Here is an 18,820-nt window from a genome sequence, read left to right on the forward strand (position 1 = left end):
TAAAACAAATAGCAGCATAGAAGCCAAACAAGCAGAGATCAAACAAACATACAGTACACACTCCTGGTAATCTAAGCGCTCTGTGTTTCAGAAAATACAAAACACTAGAAGCGTAGCCAATAAATAAAAAACAAGAGCAAACACAATAAAAAACACTGTACGGACAGAAAGCAGTGTAGCAATCACAGCTCTCACACTGGTCACATCAATAATACCTAACTAGCTGTTTAATTCACATGATTGTTATTACATATGTTGCACTAAATAGGCCATCACTAAACAAAGGACGCCTACAGTATAGAGCGCTGGATAAAGGGAGATGTAAGCCACTGAAACTGCACATTTTTTACATTAACATTGATGCATTTGCCAGATGCTTTTATACAAAGTGACCACAGGGCATTCACCTCTGATGCATAACTACGGTAACTGCCTCACAGGTTATTGTTACTATTAAACGCATAATAAACCCTAAGGATCTATACATATATTTTATGTTCAGTTCAATGTGGCCACAAGCTGTCAAATTCCAAGGCTCAGCAGTCCATACAATTTGCTATGTAAGTGTTTAATAGTGGTGTGGCTCAATATGGTGCATGTTTGACATGATGATGTTATGCGACACTGAAGAACCAATGATGTATGAAATCCGCACCATGGGCAACTTATTTGATTTGACAGCCATGGTGGATATGACACAAAGCTATTTATTGAATCTATTTATTTATTGTCAGTTCAACTTAAAAAAGTAAGTTTCGTACTGTAGTTGCCCCTAAAATTTTGAGTTATTTCAACTTAAAAATTGTGTAAAAATATTGTGTCAACTGATATTTTTAAGTTTAATTAACCCAACATTTTAGAGGGACACTTTTTTTGAAAATATGCTCATTTTCCAGCTCCCCTAGAGTTAAACATTTGATTTTTTCCGTTTTGGAATCTATTCAGCTGATCTCCGGGTCTGGCGGTACCACATTTAGCATAGCTTAGCATAATCCATTAAATCTGATTAGACCATTAGCATCGCAAATAGTTTTTATATTTTTACAATTTATATGATATTATGCACTGCCTGCAAATAGTCCTCTTGGTAAATTTCAATAGCAGGGGACTATTTTCGGGCACGGCGTAATATTGCGCCTCTTGCACCCATGTTACAGCAGTAAAATCCTTGATTTTTACGTTGGAATGAGAGTATAGTTCCTAGCCATATCACAACTATACATTTTCCGTCGTTCTTAGTAACCAATGTAACTACAGAAGAGTCAAGTTTTAAATAGGAAAAATATCAAAATTCTGTGGTTATTTTTGAGCGCGATGCTAATGGTCTTATCAAATTCAATGGATTATGCTAAGCTATGCAAAAAGTGGTACCGCCAGACGTGGAGATCAGCTGAATGGATTCCAAAACAAGAAAAATCAAATGTTTAACTCTAGGGGAGCTGGAAAATGAGCATTTAAAAAAAAAATGAAGTGTCCCTTTAGGGCAACCAGGTAACTTTCCTTTTTAAGTTTTTTTTTTTTTTACTGTGTATGACGCCTTTATAGAGTTATTTGGTCTTTTTGGAGCTCTATATCCCCAGTTCCCATTCACTTTCCTTATATGGCAGGCAGGTTATTTTTCTAATTTCACTGTTTGTGTTCCACAGAAAGCCATATGGGTGAGTAAATAATGATCCAGTTTTCATTTGGCTGAACTATTCCTTTAAATGTCTCTGTGGTGGAGATGACTCTGTATGTGTGTGAGTGAAAGACCATGCATGTGCCTCTGTGACTCTACGCTGTGATGATCTGACCTCTTTTATGAGTTTGCTGCTTTTTATTGAAGGCTCACTTTATTTTACCTATATATGCTCATAACTCAGTGGCTTCTGCTTATGCATATAGACCATGTTGTTCTATGGCATTTCAATAGCCCTATCACTCACTGTGTCTGTCTCTTACTCACACTGCTGAGCTCTTTAATCACATAAACTTGTGACAGAAAGCGATTGTGCACTTCGCCGCGGGTCACTTTCATTATCTTATTTTAATTAATGTGACCAAACACAAAGTCACGCATGCACGGCTATGCGCACATAGGCACAGCAGACAAATCTCAATGTGTGTGGGAGACAGTATACTCACAAACTTTCATCCGGAGATAGACTGTCGGTGAAAAAAGAACAGTTTTGGTTCTCCATTTCTGCCAACCTATAAAAAAAGAGCAAGAATAGACACTTTATGTTACTAGGAACAGGTCACAACATATAAAAGAGTATAAAGGTAAAGTACTGTAATTTGTCGCGATGGCAAGGTGCTTGTTCAGGACTGTGAACGATGGCTTCAAACACAAGAGGCAGAGGAAAGAAACAGCACATGGCTGGCAGGGGAAATGATAAAAGACAGCTGTGACTCATCCAGACATCTCAGCATCTGCCTGAGAGACGCCTTCGAGCAGTTCCTCCTACCCAAAAATCGCATACCCGAATGTCGGATCCGTGCCTCTTGGCTTCACCCTCTGCTCTCTATTACTGTGACAAAGCCACAGGAGAACCTGTTCCCCTTTCACGTTATTTGTCACATGCATTTGTATGACATAAACGGCTCTCCTGGGTATTTTCACTGCTTGCATGTTTTCATTCACCACCACGGGTGGCACGGTACATATAAAGTATGAAAAAGATCTTCAATCTGCTTCACGGCTTAGGTGACATACTGTGCATGAAAGGATATAAACTTTGCAGTCTGACACAGTTAGAGTTCTTGTGCCAACATGGGGTTAAATAGACAGATTTAGATTTAAAGGGACACCACTTTTTTTGAAAATAGGCTCATTTTCCAGCTCCCCTAGAGTTAAAAAAAATATTTTTACCGTTTTGGAATCCATTCAGCTGACCTCCAGGTCTGGCGGTACCACTTTTAGCATAGCTTAGCACAATTCATCGAATCTGATTAGACCATTAGCATCACGCTCAAAATTTGTTTTTACAACTTTGCTGTCGTAACATGGCTGCAGCAGGTGCAATAATATTATGCAGTGCGTGAAAGTAGTCCCCTTGGTAACTTTCAATAGTACTGCATAATATCATTGCGCCTCCCGCAGCCATGTTACGGCAACAAAGTCCTTGATTAATACGCTAGAATGAGAGTATAGTTCCTAGCCATATCTGCCTAGAAAATCGCAACTTAAAATTTTCTGTAGTTCTTAGTACACGATGTAACTACAGAAGAGACAAGTTTTAAATAGGAAAAATGTCGAAACTCTTTGGTTATTTTTGAGCGCGATGCTAATGGTCTAATCAGATTCAATGGATTGTGCTAAGCTATGCTAAATGTGATACCGCCAGACCCGGAGATCAACTGAATGAATTCCAAAACTATAAAAATTAAATGTTCAACTCTAGAGGAGCTGGAAAATTAGCATATTTTCAAAAAAGTGGAGTGTCCCTTTAAAGGTAAAGTCTGTAATTTCTAGCTTTATAATGACAAAATGAAAAAATGCATGTCACCATTTTATCTAACTTGCTCGACTATTCACTTTTTAACTGTCTGGTATGACATTAGTAGACATGTAGTAAGACAACATCTGCTAAACAACAGCACTCCCAAAGCAGCACTGAGAATTTTACACATACTTGCATTATTTTTTAAATTATGTTCAATGCATCCAATGCAACTCCTGCCGTATTATCAAGAAGTGATGGGGTTAAGCCAGAACATCAGAGGCATTTTCAACACAACAGGGAGTTCACAACAGTCCCTGCTCTCACCATTAACAACGCAGGGGTGAAACTTTGCTTTTAGCAATGCTCTGCACTTTCCCTGCCTCAGATTACCCTTAGGTGAGAGACTGCAGAGATTTTAGTGCCTTATCACGACAGCCTGTGAATTAGCAGCAATGTGAGAGGCTCAACTGAGACCGTAATGAGAAGTGCTAAGTGCATTCAAATGCAGCAAAATCAACTTAAGAACAGTAGTGAGTACAAAACCCACATGCAGGATGGGTCTGTCTGAGAAAAAAAACAGCATAAAGTCGATATTTCTTCACCCACCAGGTGTCTTCCAGTTGATAACAGCCATACGGGTGGTTCTGGTTAACCCCTCTGCCTGGCTATGATGGCTGTAAATTGAAACTGTTGAGGCATCAATCAGTTGAAACCAATCAAAAGGTGTCGGAGGCAGACCGCAAGCTACACAGACTACAGAACTGATAATGGGGTAGCGAATTTAAGGGTGCAAGGTCAAAAGAGTGCATACACACATGCTTCGGTGGATGTCTTAATAGATATTTCTCAGTGTTTGTGGTTATTTACTGCCTTTGTCAGAGATAGAAGGTGAGGTCACAAACTCAGTTCAGCAACAATTTCCTCCTTTGAGATGAAATAAACAGTGTGTCTGTTTACTGTATATGCCTTTTCTCTGTCTGTGGCTCTTATCTTTTCGCATCCAACTAAATCTACCCCATTTACCATCAGCCTAGATCTTCAAATGCCAGACAAAATATCCTATTACCCCCTTAATGTAAAGGTTGGCCAATCATTACTTAAGATTAGCTTAGAAACGTATTTGCCCTTTAATGAAAAGCACCATTCATTCAGCAAGAATATTCTCTCTCTATCCAGCATCCAAATACCATTTAAAAATATCTGAGTTTTAAAGCTAGCCTTGAAAATGAATAAAAATAAAAATGTGTTGAGTAATATAGGACAATTTTTTGCTCATTTCCTGAAGGCCAGCAACTATCAGATGAAACTTAAAAAATGAATTATTCTGTTAGGTGGTTAAAGGAATATGAAAGCTTCATTAAGCATTTTTGTATCAGAATAAAAAGGCTTGCATTTACTTATTTTGCTTGCATTTGGATCAAGCGGTACAATTTAAGAATGCACAAAAAGACCTAAATGACACATAAATCAACATCTTAAGAAGTTTCTTTAAGCATGTTAAGATCAAAGCCTCACGCTCAATGAGACAATTGAAGTGAATTTTCTGAAAATAAAATGAGCACTGCACACAGATATTCACATTCATTCATTTTTTGCTTCCTCTTTATTTCCTTTCTAAAGGAATCAAACTAAATAGTTAATAGCAGAGATAAACCGGCAATAAACAGTTGAGATATGATGTTTCATTAATAATCTTTTCACCATAGGCCAAACGGAGGATTTTAATTTTTAGGTGAACAATTTTTTAATCTTGGGTTATATATTACATTGGACCCCAGATTTAGAATGCTGGATAAAGCATTGTTTCATACTTACAAATTTAAAGTGCATTTTACCATTTGTTATGAAACCTTACACTCTAGACAGTGTTGGCACCACTAGACAATCAATCACAAATTAAACAATCCTAGCAAATTAAACAAGCTCGTTAAATATTCATGAGATTTGCACAATGTGAGAGAAAAGTGAAAATGTTAAATGTAACCCATGCTGGAAAATGTAGTCAGAATGAGCACATTTTCAAAAATGTGTTACTTATATTTTTACATTTTTTATTAAAAAACTTCAAAACGATATATATTGGGAATCTGACAGAGCTACACCTGTTTGAAGATGATAGAGTCGGCAAAGTCAATTTTGAGAAAAATCTAGCAAATGGTTCACAGCATCCATACCTTAAAATCACTGGTAAAACAAATAAATTTGGAACACAAAGTATAAAACAATATATTTAGAGAAAAAATTTATATTAAACTTTTTTCTTTCTTTTATTGTTTGATTGACATTAGGATGTTAGATAGTCGTGCATCTGTGTGCATGCTTCAGATCTGTCAATAAGCGTGAGGAAGATCGTATTTAAATCTTTTAGCTCCTAATAACTCTTTTAACTCATTCCCTCCCAGCCTTATTTTTTGAAAAGTTGCATTTTTTTGTGATTTTCAAAAAAAAATTCCAGGCAAAATTTCTTCTAAAAATATACAAACATACAAATATATAAAATGAAAGAACAGACTCTCTGCTTTCAAACAAACAATAAACAAACAAACAAAGCGGGAAAATATGAAAAAAATAACTGTTTCATCCTATCTAGATTTTTTTCTCTGCTTGTAAACTCTTAAATATCTGTATTTTTCTTCAAAAACTATTTTGGAAATAATTGCATTTTTGTTATTTTTAATAACTATTTTAACATCAAGCAAGTCCATCACTTCATTTTCTAATTCCTGCATGTTTTAAAACCAAAATGTCGGACACATAAGTGGATGGACATGCATCCTTTGCATTAGCTTAAGCATTTAAGATGGTACACCTCTCAGAAAACTTACAAATAAAGATAGTTTTAGACATTTAATGACTATTAAGAGCATTGGGATCGCTAGACTATGGATTAATGTAGTTCACAATTTCGACCAAAATCAACATTTTTACTTTCCAAAATTGCACTGTATGTATTCCAAAAAAAAGCAGAGGATTCTGAACACAACTACAGTATATTCTGGTGACTTCAGATGAGAGCAGACTTATGTGACCACATTCTGTTTTACAGATGGATGCGTAATTAATAAAACAGGCTGTAGCTGTAATTATCCAATCAATGTTATTGATCTCATAAATATGCTAATTAGAAAGGTAATTTAGTTTACAAGTACACAGTGAGAAATCCTGAAACTTAAATATCAAGGATTAATTACTAACCCGTGGATATAAACAGTGCTAAACATAAACTTGAGACTTTTACTTGGGGCATAAAATGACTTTGAAAAGTGTGAAAAGCTTATTAGATAAGCAGAAAGCTAAACCGACCATTCAAGTTAACAAGACGTTTCTTCATCCAGTGTTTTTAACATCCAATCCATTTTTTTCTCTAAATTACTCAATACTGTCGGCATACCGTGAGCGGAATATCCCAGAATATTTCAAACATTTAATCAGAGTCAAAACTGGTGACAGTTGAATATGAACAAAGAATATTGTTCAGAGCAGGCACAACTAATTCAGACAGCATTGAGGGTTGTTGATGGAAACCAGAGATGGCAAGAAAAAGTGTGAACATTTAAGAGGGTAAAGAATAGAGGAAGATCAAATAAATAGTGATTAGGAAGGAAGGAAGAAAGAAGGGGAATAGCAGAAACCAAGCATATGACAGAAAAGAGAGAGAGAGAGAGAGAGAGAGAGAGAGAGAGAGAGAGAGAGAGAGAGAGTTTATTATGGCGCTTTTCCACTGCATAGTACCCTACGGTTTGGGATGGGTCGAGTTGCATCAGCTTACTTTTGGGGGCTTTTCCACTGGGTGCAGTACGTAGTACCCAATACTTTTTTTTAGTACCACCTTGGTTGGGGTTCCAAGCGACCCGAGCTGGTACCAAAATGTGAAGCGAAAACACTGTAGATCACTGATTGGTCTGAGAGAATCGTCACTACCAGCGTCATCGCTATAATGTAAAAGATTAGCTTTACCTTCGTGCTAGCTTGCGCTGTCTCCAGTAAACCTGTTGTCATCTGTGCTCTCCTATAAGTTCCCAAACTCCCTTTTAGCAATGAAAAACATCCACTGATTGAGAATCAGGAACACCATAACAGTTTTTTCCAGACTTGCAGTTTGTGGCAGCACATTCGCGGCGCGCACGTCCGCATATATGCTTAAATGCAACATAAATGAGGCTCAGCGGAGAGTGTGGAGTGATGCCACTTTGTACAGAAAGAGGTAGTGATAATCACAATGTGCAAACATCTATTTGTAGTGGTCAATTTTAATTTTGTGGCGGACTGAGAAATAAATGTATGGGAATGTACAACGACGCTCTCACTTGTATGATGTCACAGCAGTAGGCAGCGCGAATATAATGACACGCCTATAATCCTTCCACTCCAAAGTGTTACTAAACTCGATGGAAAAGCTAACAGAGCCAAAAGTGAGGTGAGCTGACCCAACCTGACCCAAACCATGGGGTATTATGCAATGGAAAAGCACCATTAGTAGTACAGATAAGGGCTGCAGCAGGGTGTAAGGGGAGACAGTTGGCAGCACAGTATGGTTACTGTAATATCTGTACTAAAAAAAGCTTAATGCCAAATCCTACATCTATCTCTGTGTATATGCATGAGCGTTTTAACTAGCATGTGTATGCGTATGCATGCTTGTATCTCATTTCTGCTTGTGTAATTTGAACTAAGTCCAGGCCAGAGCAGAGACTGATCTGTGCTGGCAGCTCCTTTCAGCCCTCCAGACTTTCCACGTGGAGCTTTCATTCTTCTGCGGGAAAGCAGCTGACCCATGTCTAGCCTTCTGAATGCCATCTCACCCTTTCTCTCTGTTGATGTCTCTCTCTCCCTCACACCATGCCTCTCAGGGTGTTGTTACAATTCTGCTACTTGCTATTTGTGTGTTCATGCAAAGAGGATCAATGTGCCAATCGGAGCTCAGGGAGTCTGGAGAGACCGAATTCTTACCTGCTGGCAAAGTGCTCAATTCGGCTGTGTGTGTCCGCGTGAGGCAGTCTGGGAGATGAGCAAGGCCTATCAAAACACACACACATACGCGTGTTAGCAAAGCAACTTGATATGTACCACCGCTTGTGTATACAAAGATGATGGTATGAACTGGGTCATGTCAAGAATCTTTTCCTCCCTGCTGTCATACACAAAATGCACTCGGTTGCATGGTTTTCTACTGGTAAACCATCAAAGAGAGCATGAAGGTGCACAGGAGGAGATTCTCATCAGTGGAGACAGGAAATCTCACTCACGTCTCAGAGCTTTCCACCTCCAGCACTGATTGGACGGGCAGGTATCCCCTCTGAGGGTGTTTACTAAAATACTGCTTCGAGCGAAACTTGTTCTTTAGCGTTTTAGCGAAGTCCCGCATCTTCTCGCCTGAGGTTGTCTGGAATGATGCAGGAGAGAGACAGACAGAGAGAAAGAGAGGCACTGTTCATTTTTACACATTTGGTCAGTCTATTAAATTTAGTATAAATATTTTGTATATTTACTCTGACTGACATAGCATATAATTTATTCAACAAAACATGTTGTAGTTGTTGTGAATTATTATGCTTCAGAAGCATGTTGCTTAGTTCAAGTTCACCAGTGCGTTTGTTTTATTGTCTGTGCAAATGTTATTTGCAATTTTATCTTTATGCACAAAGCTGATTAATCTCATATATTTATTATGCATCTAATGAGTTGACACAGCTGAAGTGGAGCAATCTCCGACATAATAAGATTGGATTATTTAAATAAACCATATTACTTCACAATTATTTTTCATTGTTCATGCATGGTTAATGTCTTGCATGTGTTATTTTGCCATCATATTTTTGTCAAATTCCTAATACATATTTTCATCATTGTTACCATGGCCAAAATAACAAGCTCTCAAGCCACACTAAAGGGACTACACTTGCCAGCGGGATACAACACATCCCCTGCATCACATTCATCTCACACACAGCCAGTACATCAGTTCCTCCTCAAAACATTCATCTGGCTTCCTATCTCAATCTATCATTTTAAGCAGCTACAGAAAGCTGGTGCATAATAAAGACAGCCACCTATAAAACTCAGAATGGAGCATGGGAAAACCATTAAGCAAATGGCCTTGTGCTGTATTTCATCCTAGAAGATCAATTCAGTTCAATTCATATTTATTTTGTGTAGTGCCTCCAACAATAGCGATTGAATTTGTAACCTCTTAGCAAGAACGCAGCTGCCATTTGGCAAGGAGAAATTCTTACAAAAAAGCAAGCATGTGTACCGGGGTGTAGTACTCCATGATAGGGTAGTGGAGTTTCTTGCCCTTGCTTGTGCGGCCTGTAAGAAAACACGTCTGGCAGATGTCCACGTTGAACTGTTTGAGACTTCGGTATCTGCAAAAAGGAAGAAAAGCATTTTGCATCCAAATGAATGTCTTAGCTGTAAGACTGTGAATGGATTCAAATAACGCATTGGGAATGCCCTGCTGATACAGTAGCTCTATCAGTGGCACGTGACTGCTCATCCGAAAGGCGCAAATTTAGAAGTGTTCGGAGTGTCATGCGTGTTGCTTGTGTTTACATAATATGTGTTTGTTGCATCATGTGAACCATCTGCATCACGTGTTTTGTCAAAAAAAAGGGCCTGCTGCACACGCGTCTAAAGGGTTTCTGATAAAAGTGACTCTAACGTTCACAAAATACACAAGACACTCCCTTAACAGTAAACTTTGATTACGCATGAGATTATGTGAGTATCTGGAAAACGCGAGCGTCTCTTTTATCATTAACCCTTTAGACGCGTCTGCAGCAGGCACTTATTGTGACAAAACACGTGATGCACATAGGATCACTCGATGCGCAGAACACATATTTTGAAATTACGAACCACACACATGACGAGCTACACACATGTTCTGATGAACTTCTTAGAAAAAAGAAGTCAGCGGCCGCCACTGAGCTCTATAGAAAATAAAATGTTTTTCATGCATTAAATGGTCTATTGACAATTCAGGTAAACTAATGCAGTTTTCATCTACCTTTATAGGTCCTTTGTTCAAGAAAAACAACTGATTAAACACATGCCATCAAATTTTTATTTCTTTGTAGCTGCTCACCTGAAGCCTTTGATAGGACACTGTTTACAGATGTAGCAGCGTGCCTGGTGCTTGGCTGTCTCAGCTACGGTCACCCGGTGCAGAACAGGAAGCCAAACGACTGACTGGGGCTCCAGGCTCATCCACTCTAGGAAGTGTGACACCTCAATGGCCGACTTACCAGGAACCTAAAGATAAACCGAAGCACAGATGATGCACATGCACACTTTTTGAATTAACAAAACTGCAATGTTATACCAGTCCTGCGACATGCCCAATTAGGCACCAAAAAACTTCTGGGAACTAAATTTCCCGGCATCCTTTTAACCAGCGTGATTACAAAAAGGAAAAGCTCTAAAAAAGCAAAACATTCTTGAAGAAGCTGCCCCTTGTTACCTTGGCACAGCGGGACATGCGAATAACAGAAAATAACCCTAATAAGAAAGAATGGCACAAAATCTACAATGTACTAAATTCTCATTAAATACGCATTGATGATGCATTAAAAGGTTGATTTCCCACGGGCGCTTTCTGAAGTTCCAGCAAACTTACATAATTAACACAAGGATCTAGCGTAGCGCTTAGTAGCCGCCGGAGTGTTGTGTCTGCTAAGATTGTGTATATTTTGCGTGTGTGTTACGCAGTCGGGGGCTGAAACGAAACTCTGTGGTATTGAGTGCAACACTCCAGAAGTTTTACTGAAACAGCAACAAGGGTACACAACAGAGAGAGACACATTTTTCCCATGAGGCAGGTCCATAACTTCAAAGAAAATGCACCCAGTCTTTTCATCACACATGGCCAAGAACACAGAAGCCCAGCCAAGATGCATCTGATGTGACTCATCCAGACGGTGATAAATTGTGTAAATGGGTGCTGATTGGCAAGGCGGTGGTATTTCTTAAAGTAATAAAAACAGAAATGGAACTAATATTAAAATAAATGGATTTTAATTACGTGTGCCTAAAACTGCACACATGCTCCTAAATGGGACAAAAATGTAATTAAGAATTGGCACACCCAGAAATGAAAGGTTTAAGGGCATTCTACAAGAAACTTTTGCCCTACGTCTATTTCGTAATTAAAATGAAATGCCAAGAGGTTGCGTTTCCAAAGAGCTGCTGCGGCGTTCTCAGAATTAAAGCTCTATAAGAGTAATGAGATATGAGAACATTTCATCTGCCATTACATCTGCAAGCTCCTTACACAGTGTTGACTGTAAGGTCCAAAACATACTCGATACAATTACATTAAAACGGCGTTGCCAAGTCTGCAGTTTCCCACACAATTGGGCTACTTTTGTGTTTGTTTTATATGCAGTTTTAAAGGACTATGTTTATCTGTAGTCCATTTTTAGGCATTATGATCTTATTTACGAAATCAGACTGTGTTATATTTACTTATTACACGGCTCTCTGGAATGCTTGATTCTGATTGGTCAGTTGAGACATTTGCAGGTTCGTTCTTTTCAAATAATAACCGCTCCAAAGTAATAACGCATAGCCGGTACTACTTGTACGATTAAAATCGCTCCGCGCCAATAAAGATTACTAGTTGTTTGGCGCCATCTTGTGACAAACACTGAACAACCATAATTTTAACATGTACGGAAAAAACAAAACATTTAAACAGTGGATAGAAGAACGAACAACAACAAGACACATAGAGCTTACTGAGACTGAACTTGACAAAATAGAGCATGACAGCTACGAAGCCAACACACAAAAAATACAAAATGGGCATTAAAACTTCTCAAAGACTGGCTAAAAGAGAAAAAAATGGAGACAGACAAGTATGAAGCAGAGGATCTTAATAAGGTATTACGCTATTAATCAATAAAATGTTTCAAATTCATATTCATGTCCAGTTTTTTTTCTTATGTGGCAAGTAGCCGTGTAATAAGCGGGATAATGTAGAGGCAGCCGGTAGTTATCGGGAAATAAGCCCCTTCAGTGTGATACAAGACCCTCGGCTTCGCGTCGGGTCCTGATCACACTGTCGGGGCTTATTTCTTACTTACATAATGTGATTTTTAAGAACTAATTTTGTGTAATGCATAAAATTTAATGCAAAATATATATTTTAGATATGGGAAGGGATATTAAGGGGAATATTTAAAGAGTTTGGTTCCAAAACGCGATAAACGGCATTTAAAAAAAAAATGAGTTTCCGCCAAAATCAGTACTGTATCAGGTCAGTATTAAAAGTAAATTCTTAATTTTAGCCTACCTAAAATCCAATATCCGCCGTGTTATTCTGTCATCTTTTCTATCTTTTTCCCAAAAAGTGATAATGCAATAAATCCGCTCAACAAATCACAGCGCATCATTCCACGCATTGTAAACAACAATGGCTGCGGTTAAATACAAACGGGGAAGAAACGTTAGCCATCAAAATCTAATAATTCACTCTAGGGGCACTCCGGAGACTGAAAAATGTTGCCTGTTGCTTGTTCTCCCGACAGCATCAAGCTTCTGAAAAACTTTCCATTATTTAACTCGAAGTCAATAAAAATAGAGCAGGACCAAAACATTTTACAGCTGTTGCTGTGAAAATAGTTCAGCAATGACGTCCCAAGGATGACAGCAGCAATGACAGTGTTCTTAATATGACAAAGTAAGTGTTTTTATTAATTCCATTAATGTTTATTTTTTTATCGTTGTATACCACTAGTCAACTAAATGAATATAACATGGCAAAGATGAATGCACATTTATATATTGATTCAATAGATTTATAGCATTTTGAAAAAAAATAATCAGTTTTTATAATAAATCTTTGAAAATCAAATGATGGATTTGAATTTTTATGTTTTTATTTCCTTAAGATGCTATGTGAAGTTTGTAATAGTGGTTTTCATCTGGTCATTTTCTTGGTATAGAAAACACATTTTTACCGAAATTATTAAAAATGAATTGATTGCGTTTTGGAACCAAACTCTTCATTTGCAGTATTGACGTTTTTTTTTTTGGCCATTGGGCTGGTTTTGTTACGCAGACCTGGCAACCCGACATAAAAGCGAACACTTGCTGTTAACCCTAACAAGTAGCATTTGCATAAAAGTCTTCTATTTTTAGTTTTCTTTCTCATGTCAACAATGCTTTGGCCAGGCATTCCTATTTGCATATTTTCATGTACAGGCTAAAACCCAGTGGAATAAAGTCATAAAGTCACAGAACAGCTCTTTAATCTCAGTGTGTTCCAGCCCAAACACAAAAGAAGCAGCTTAGTTAGGAGAGTGCCAGAGAGACCGAAAGAGAAATGTGACAGGCAATAAAGAAGAGAATTGAGAAAGTGTGCCTTTGGTACAAATATTTAAGAAGATTAATTCATTACAGAGAGCAGAAGGTCTGTGCAAAGAGAGGCCCTTTCATCATGACAAAAGACAGCATGTCAGAAAGTGTAAGAGAAAGTATCTGGGTAGCTGAATAAGTCTCAGCCTCAGATGGCACGCCCACAGACCGCCCACAGCCTGTTTGCTCTACCTCTAATGTATATTCCACATAAACTGCAAAAGATAATTTAGTATAGGCTATATTGATTGGTTGACTTTATGTATTTGTAAGGGCACACATTTTTAACTTAGTTTTTCTAGGTGTTTTTACTTTTTGACTCTGTGTATTGAGTATAATTTAGTGGTTCACCAAAATTCTGGTCCGAAGCCAAAAATTTTGATGCACTTGGCCAAAAAACTGAAATCGAAAAGTGAAAACTACCTTTAAAATAAAAAAAGTTGGTAACACTTTACTTAAAGGGGTCTTCATAAGACTGACATGACACCATCATAATCATGACATGACACGTGTGATGAACATGAAGGAGATTTTATGCACAGTTTTGACAACTGTCATTAAGTGTCATTTGTTCAGTTATGTAATTTTTAATACAAAGATGTCATTGTTTGAATTGTCTTTATTATGACAATTGACATAAACCAATAAATCATTAGTTGTCATAAATCGATCATAAATTTAACACAGCAGAATAATGATCCAACTTAAGTAACTACCTAGCTTTATGGGTTAACATTACATTAAACTGTCATTAAATGTCATTAAGTGTTAATACTCTGTCAAATTATTTTAAATAGCTTAACAAAATGCAACAGACATGTCAAAATATTATACTTAACTTTAAGTGTGCGCAATATATAAAAAACCGACAACTAACAAAACGTGTTCTTCCTCACACAGAGGGTTCTGAAAATTTTTGACATAAAATAAAAAACCTAACAATACATTTAATCAATTAAATTGAATGTAATTAACTTTGCAGCAATATGGACCCAACCCTGCATGACTTAACCCATTAATGTATTGTTTTCATTTAATTTTAGGTGAATCTGTCTCCAAATGCAATAAAGTATACTTTTATCAATTTTAATTATTATTATTGAATGATTGATTTTATTTGTTAAACACATGTAGGAAACTTAAAAAAACATTATGAACTGAAGAATATTCATGATGTTGTTATAAAACTATTAACAGAGTATTAACACTTAATGACAATTTAAAGGGGCCATGGCATGAAAATCTGACTTTTTCCATGTTTAAGTGCTATGATTGGGTCCCTAGTGCTGCTATCAACTTAGAAAATGTGTAAAAGATCAACCCAGTAACTTAGTTTAGGTAAACCATTCTCTACAAGCACATAAAAAATAGGTCGTTGAAATTTGGCTCTACTTATGATGTCATAAGGAGCTCTTATTATAATAATACCACCCCTTAATCCAACCACAGCACTGCCATTAACTGCAGAGAAAAAATAATTCACAGCACAATTGAGTTTCAATTTCAACAAACCACCATCATTTTGATCAGTGTTTGCACTTCATCCGCTCATTTCCATTTTAAAAGACACACCCAAAACGGCACACTTTTGCACACACCTACAAAATGGCAATTTTAACATGCTATAATAAATTATTTATATGGTATTTTGACCTAAAACTTCACATATGTGCTCTGAGGACACCAAAGATTTATTTGACATCTTAAAAAAGTTATGTGACATGGCCCCTTTAATGACAAATTATATTTGTCCCACTGTAGTTGAGGTCAAGAAAAATATTCATGACGCTGTTATAAAACTATTTTACAGAGTATTAACACTTAATTACTGTTGTGGTCAGTTATGTTGTCTTGGTAATGTCAAGTTGTCATGACAAAGACATCTCAAACAATGTCATCTTTGTATTTAAAATGACATAATTGAACGAATGACACTTAATGACAGTTTTCATAAACGTGCATAAAATCTCCTTCATGTTCATAGCAGTGTCATGTCATGATTATGAATGTGTCATGTTAGTCTTATGAACACCCCTTCATGTAAAGTGTTACCAAACAATTTACAGTGCATCACTAGTATACAGTATTTGTTAAATTGTTTACACAATGCTAACCCAATGCTTTACAAAACTAAGCTACAGCAACAGTAGCTTGTCCATTTTTTACACACTCCAATACATACATGATGGAATAATACAGTATATCTGATAACCCCACTTAAATGACATGCTTAAAAAAAATCTCATAAATAACTGTATGTCAGTCAAAAGTGGATCGATTTTTATCCAATTTATGATTCTGTGAGAATATGAGATTAGGAAGATCAGATTTCTCTTATTGATTTAACCAAAATTTAAATGTCTGACATGACCCTACTCAGTCAATACTGAAGATATCAAGATTATATTATCACAGAATGCTCTTTACATTATGCAGGATGATTTTTCATTAAAAATGACCTTGGCTATGAGAGGATGAATAAGTCTTACCATTCGAAAGCAACTACGGACACTGGGCTCTATGTTGCTCCCCCCAAAGGCTGCCACCTCCCCTAGCTGCCGAGGGATCTGAATAGCCTCATGAAGCAGCAGACTTAGATGTTTCTGATCTGTCAGCCCACCTGGACCGCACACCTGTCGAAAAAGATCTGCAATAGACACACAAGGAGTAGACAGTAGACAAAAAGGAGTCAGCTTAAATAAATCTGGAGTATGAGAATTAAATATGATCTTCAGCTCATTGAGGTGTCATGGGAGTGTGAGGCAGCATAATGTGTGACAAAAATTATTTTCTTTAATAATTTATCACTAATAAAAAATATAACTAGTATTAAAACAAGATCTATTTAGAGGCAAACAATATGCAATATAAAGTGATTGTCAAGTATAGTAACTCATATACTCGAAATGTGACCTCTGCATTTAACCCATCCCAGTGAGTAGTGAACACACATGCAGAGCAGTGGTCAGCCATTCACTGCAGTGCCCAGGGAGCAATTAGGGGAAAGGTGCTTTGCTCAAGGGCACCTCAGTCGCTTTATGCTGGTTGTAAAAAAGCATGACCAGTAACCATTAGGCTACAACTGCACAGTATCATACAAAGTTATTTTCAATGATCGATACAGCTCACAAAAAAGTATGAATTTATAAAGGTATTAAAGTGAACAACTCACTGACTCAATGAGTGCATGTACATGCACAGTTTTACTCCGATTATGTTTAATGCACTGATAATGTGCAAGGTCATGTCAGTTTTTTATTAGTTAAAGCTCATAAAAGGGGACAGGTCATAAACTGCTAAAGCAAACTCTGATCAGCACAAGTAGATTACTGCCCATTACCCTGTTACATGTACGGCTCAACTGTTTTTCTCATGTCTTCACGCGTTAATTCCAAAATTGGAAGTAATTGTAAAGTAACGCACAAGTCTACTCTCAAGTTGATGGAAAACAGTATAGCTTTTGACAGCTTTTTGAATTACTACACTCTAAATTCTGCTGGGTTATTTTTAACTCACCTATGCATTGAAACAACCTGACAAAGGTTTATTTCATAACCCAAAATGTGTCCTGAACAATATTTACCCAGCATTGTGTTAATAATAACCCAGCAGACTTTAGAGTAGGCGGACTATAGGCGGTGACGACACTGCCTGCAATAAACCTCCAAAATCTCCAAATCCTGTGTAAACGCAGTTTGCATGTAAACAGGTTTCTAGAATGAGCTTATTTTTAAAGATATCTGCTTATTTTGTGCATGTAAACACACTCAATTATCGAGTCGAAGCTCTCTGGATATGAAAATCCTCACACAAAGCTTATTTTTGGATGAACAAAAAATTCAGAACTCAATTTTCTTCTTTAAGCTCAGATGCAAAAAGCTGCTAAACGTCACCTCCATCAAAAATGAGATGATGATATTAACCGAATGCTCTCGGAGTGTATTATACGTTCATTGGATACTTTCGCTTCAAATCACTTAATCCCAGGCTCAGGCCATTTAGAAATACTGGTTTGTTGGCAGCATCCATTAAGAGTAATAAAAAATGCTCATTTACAAGAAAACATGTCAGACGCACTTAAGGGTATTGTGTGATTTGTATGCATGTTCTTAATAAATGCAATGATGTAACAGTGAACAAAACAAGGCTATCATGAGCTGAGAGAACTGAAATAGTTTAGATAGTGAGTGTGTGTGTCATGAAACTAGCCATCATTTGACAAAATGATCTTGACAGAAGTGAGAATGTTTTCTTCATTGCCAGTAAAAATAGCACTATGTGTGGTGGCTGGCACTTCACAAACACAAATTTACACTAACATGTAAACCATCCTCATACACAACCCAGTCAATAGGCCTTCTGTATGCAACAACAAACGAGCTCTTTACCATTGAAACCACAAAGATCACAGAGAGCAAAGACTGTGCTCTCCCACACTCCTTACTAAAATAAGATTTACTTTTACTTGTACACAATATTTAGGTTTTATGATGGCATCTTGACAGTAAGTGTGTTGACACCTGAGTATTTTCCTATTGGGTTCTGCGGTGCACCACACCAGACTCTTATTTATTGGGCCATGCTCATGACCACTCTGTCAACTCGCCCCCTCAGATTAAATTGTAGCCCACAGGTTTATGACATAACAGAAAATCAAGAGGAAAACCCCATGAGAGTAATACTAAGGTTGTGATTTTTCACTGTGACACTGAGATTTGATTTATTTTACAGATTTCAATAAAGCTAAAAGTGAGTTTGGGTGTGAGTCAGGTTCTGCCCGCATTGTGGAGACCAAATGACCCCACAAGGACAGTAAAATTGGAAATCACCTACACTGTGGGTTTGATGTGTGTATGTGTCAAGTTTTGCCAGCATTGTGATAAAACATCTCCAAAAGGATAGTAAAACCAGCAATAACCCCAACAAGAAAAACAGCTTAATAAACATACCACATGATGTTCTTAATAAAAATGCAAAAAGGTTTCTGTTAGAGTTTAAGAGAGGGATCAGAAGAAAGTTTCCACAATAAAAGAATA

General features: G+C 37.2%; 1 protein-coding gene across 5 annotated transcripts in view; it reads right to left on the reverse strand.

Annotated features, from left to right (window-relative positions):
• Positions 1 to 18,820, reverse strand: part of drp2 (dystrophin related protein 2) — a 169,233-nt gene that overhangs the window by 15,046 nt on the left and 135,367 nt on the right. For all 5 annotated transcript variants that reach the window (XM_065273230.1, XM_065273223.1, XM_065273239.1 and 2 more), the window contains 6 exons: positions 16,274 to 16,431; positions 10,513 to 10,679; positions 9,679 to 9,790; positions 8,672 to 8,808; positions 8,376 to 8,441; positions 2,125 to 2,190 (listed from right to left, as the gene is read on the reverse strand). In XM_065273230.1, the coding sequence (XP_065129302.1) occupies positions 2,125 to 2,190; positions 8,376 to 8,441; positions 8,672 to 8,808; positions 9,679 to 9,790; positions 10,513 to 10,679; positions 16,274 to 16,431 (706 nt within the window). The remainder of the gene's footprint in view (positions 1 to 2,124; positions 2,191 to 8,375; positions 8,442 to 8,671; positions 8,809 to 9,678; positions 9,791 to 10,512; positions 10,680 to 16,273; positions 16,432 to 18,820) is intronic.

Source organism: Paramisgurnus dabryanus, chromosome 16, assembly GCF_030506205.2.
Source record: "Paramisgurnus dabryanus chromosome 16, PD_genome_1.1, whole genome shotgun sequence".
In the NCBI taxonomy this organism is placed as follows: Eukaryota; Metazoa; Chordata; class Actinopteri; order Cypriniformes; family Cobitidae; genus Paramisgurnus; species Paramisgurnus dabryanus.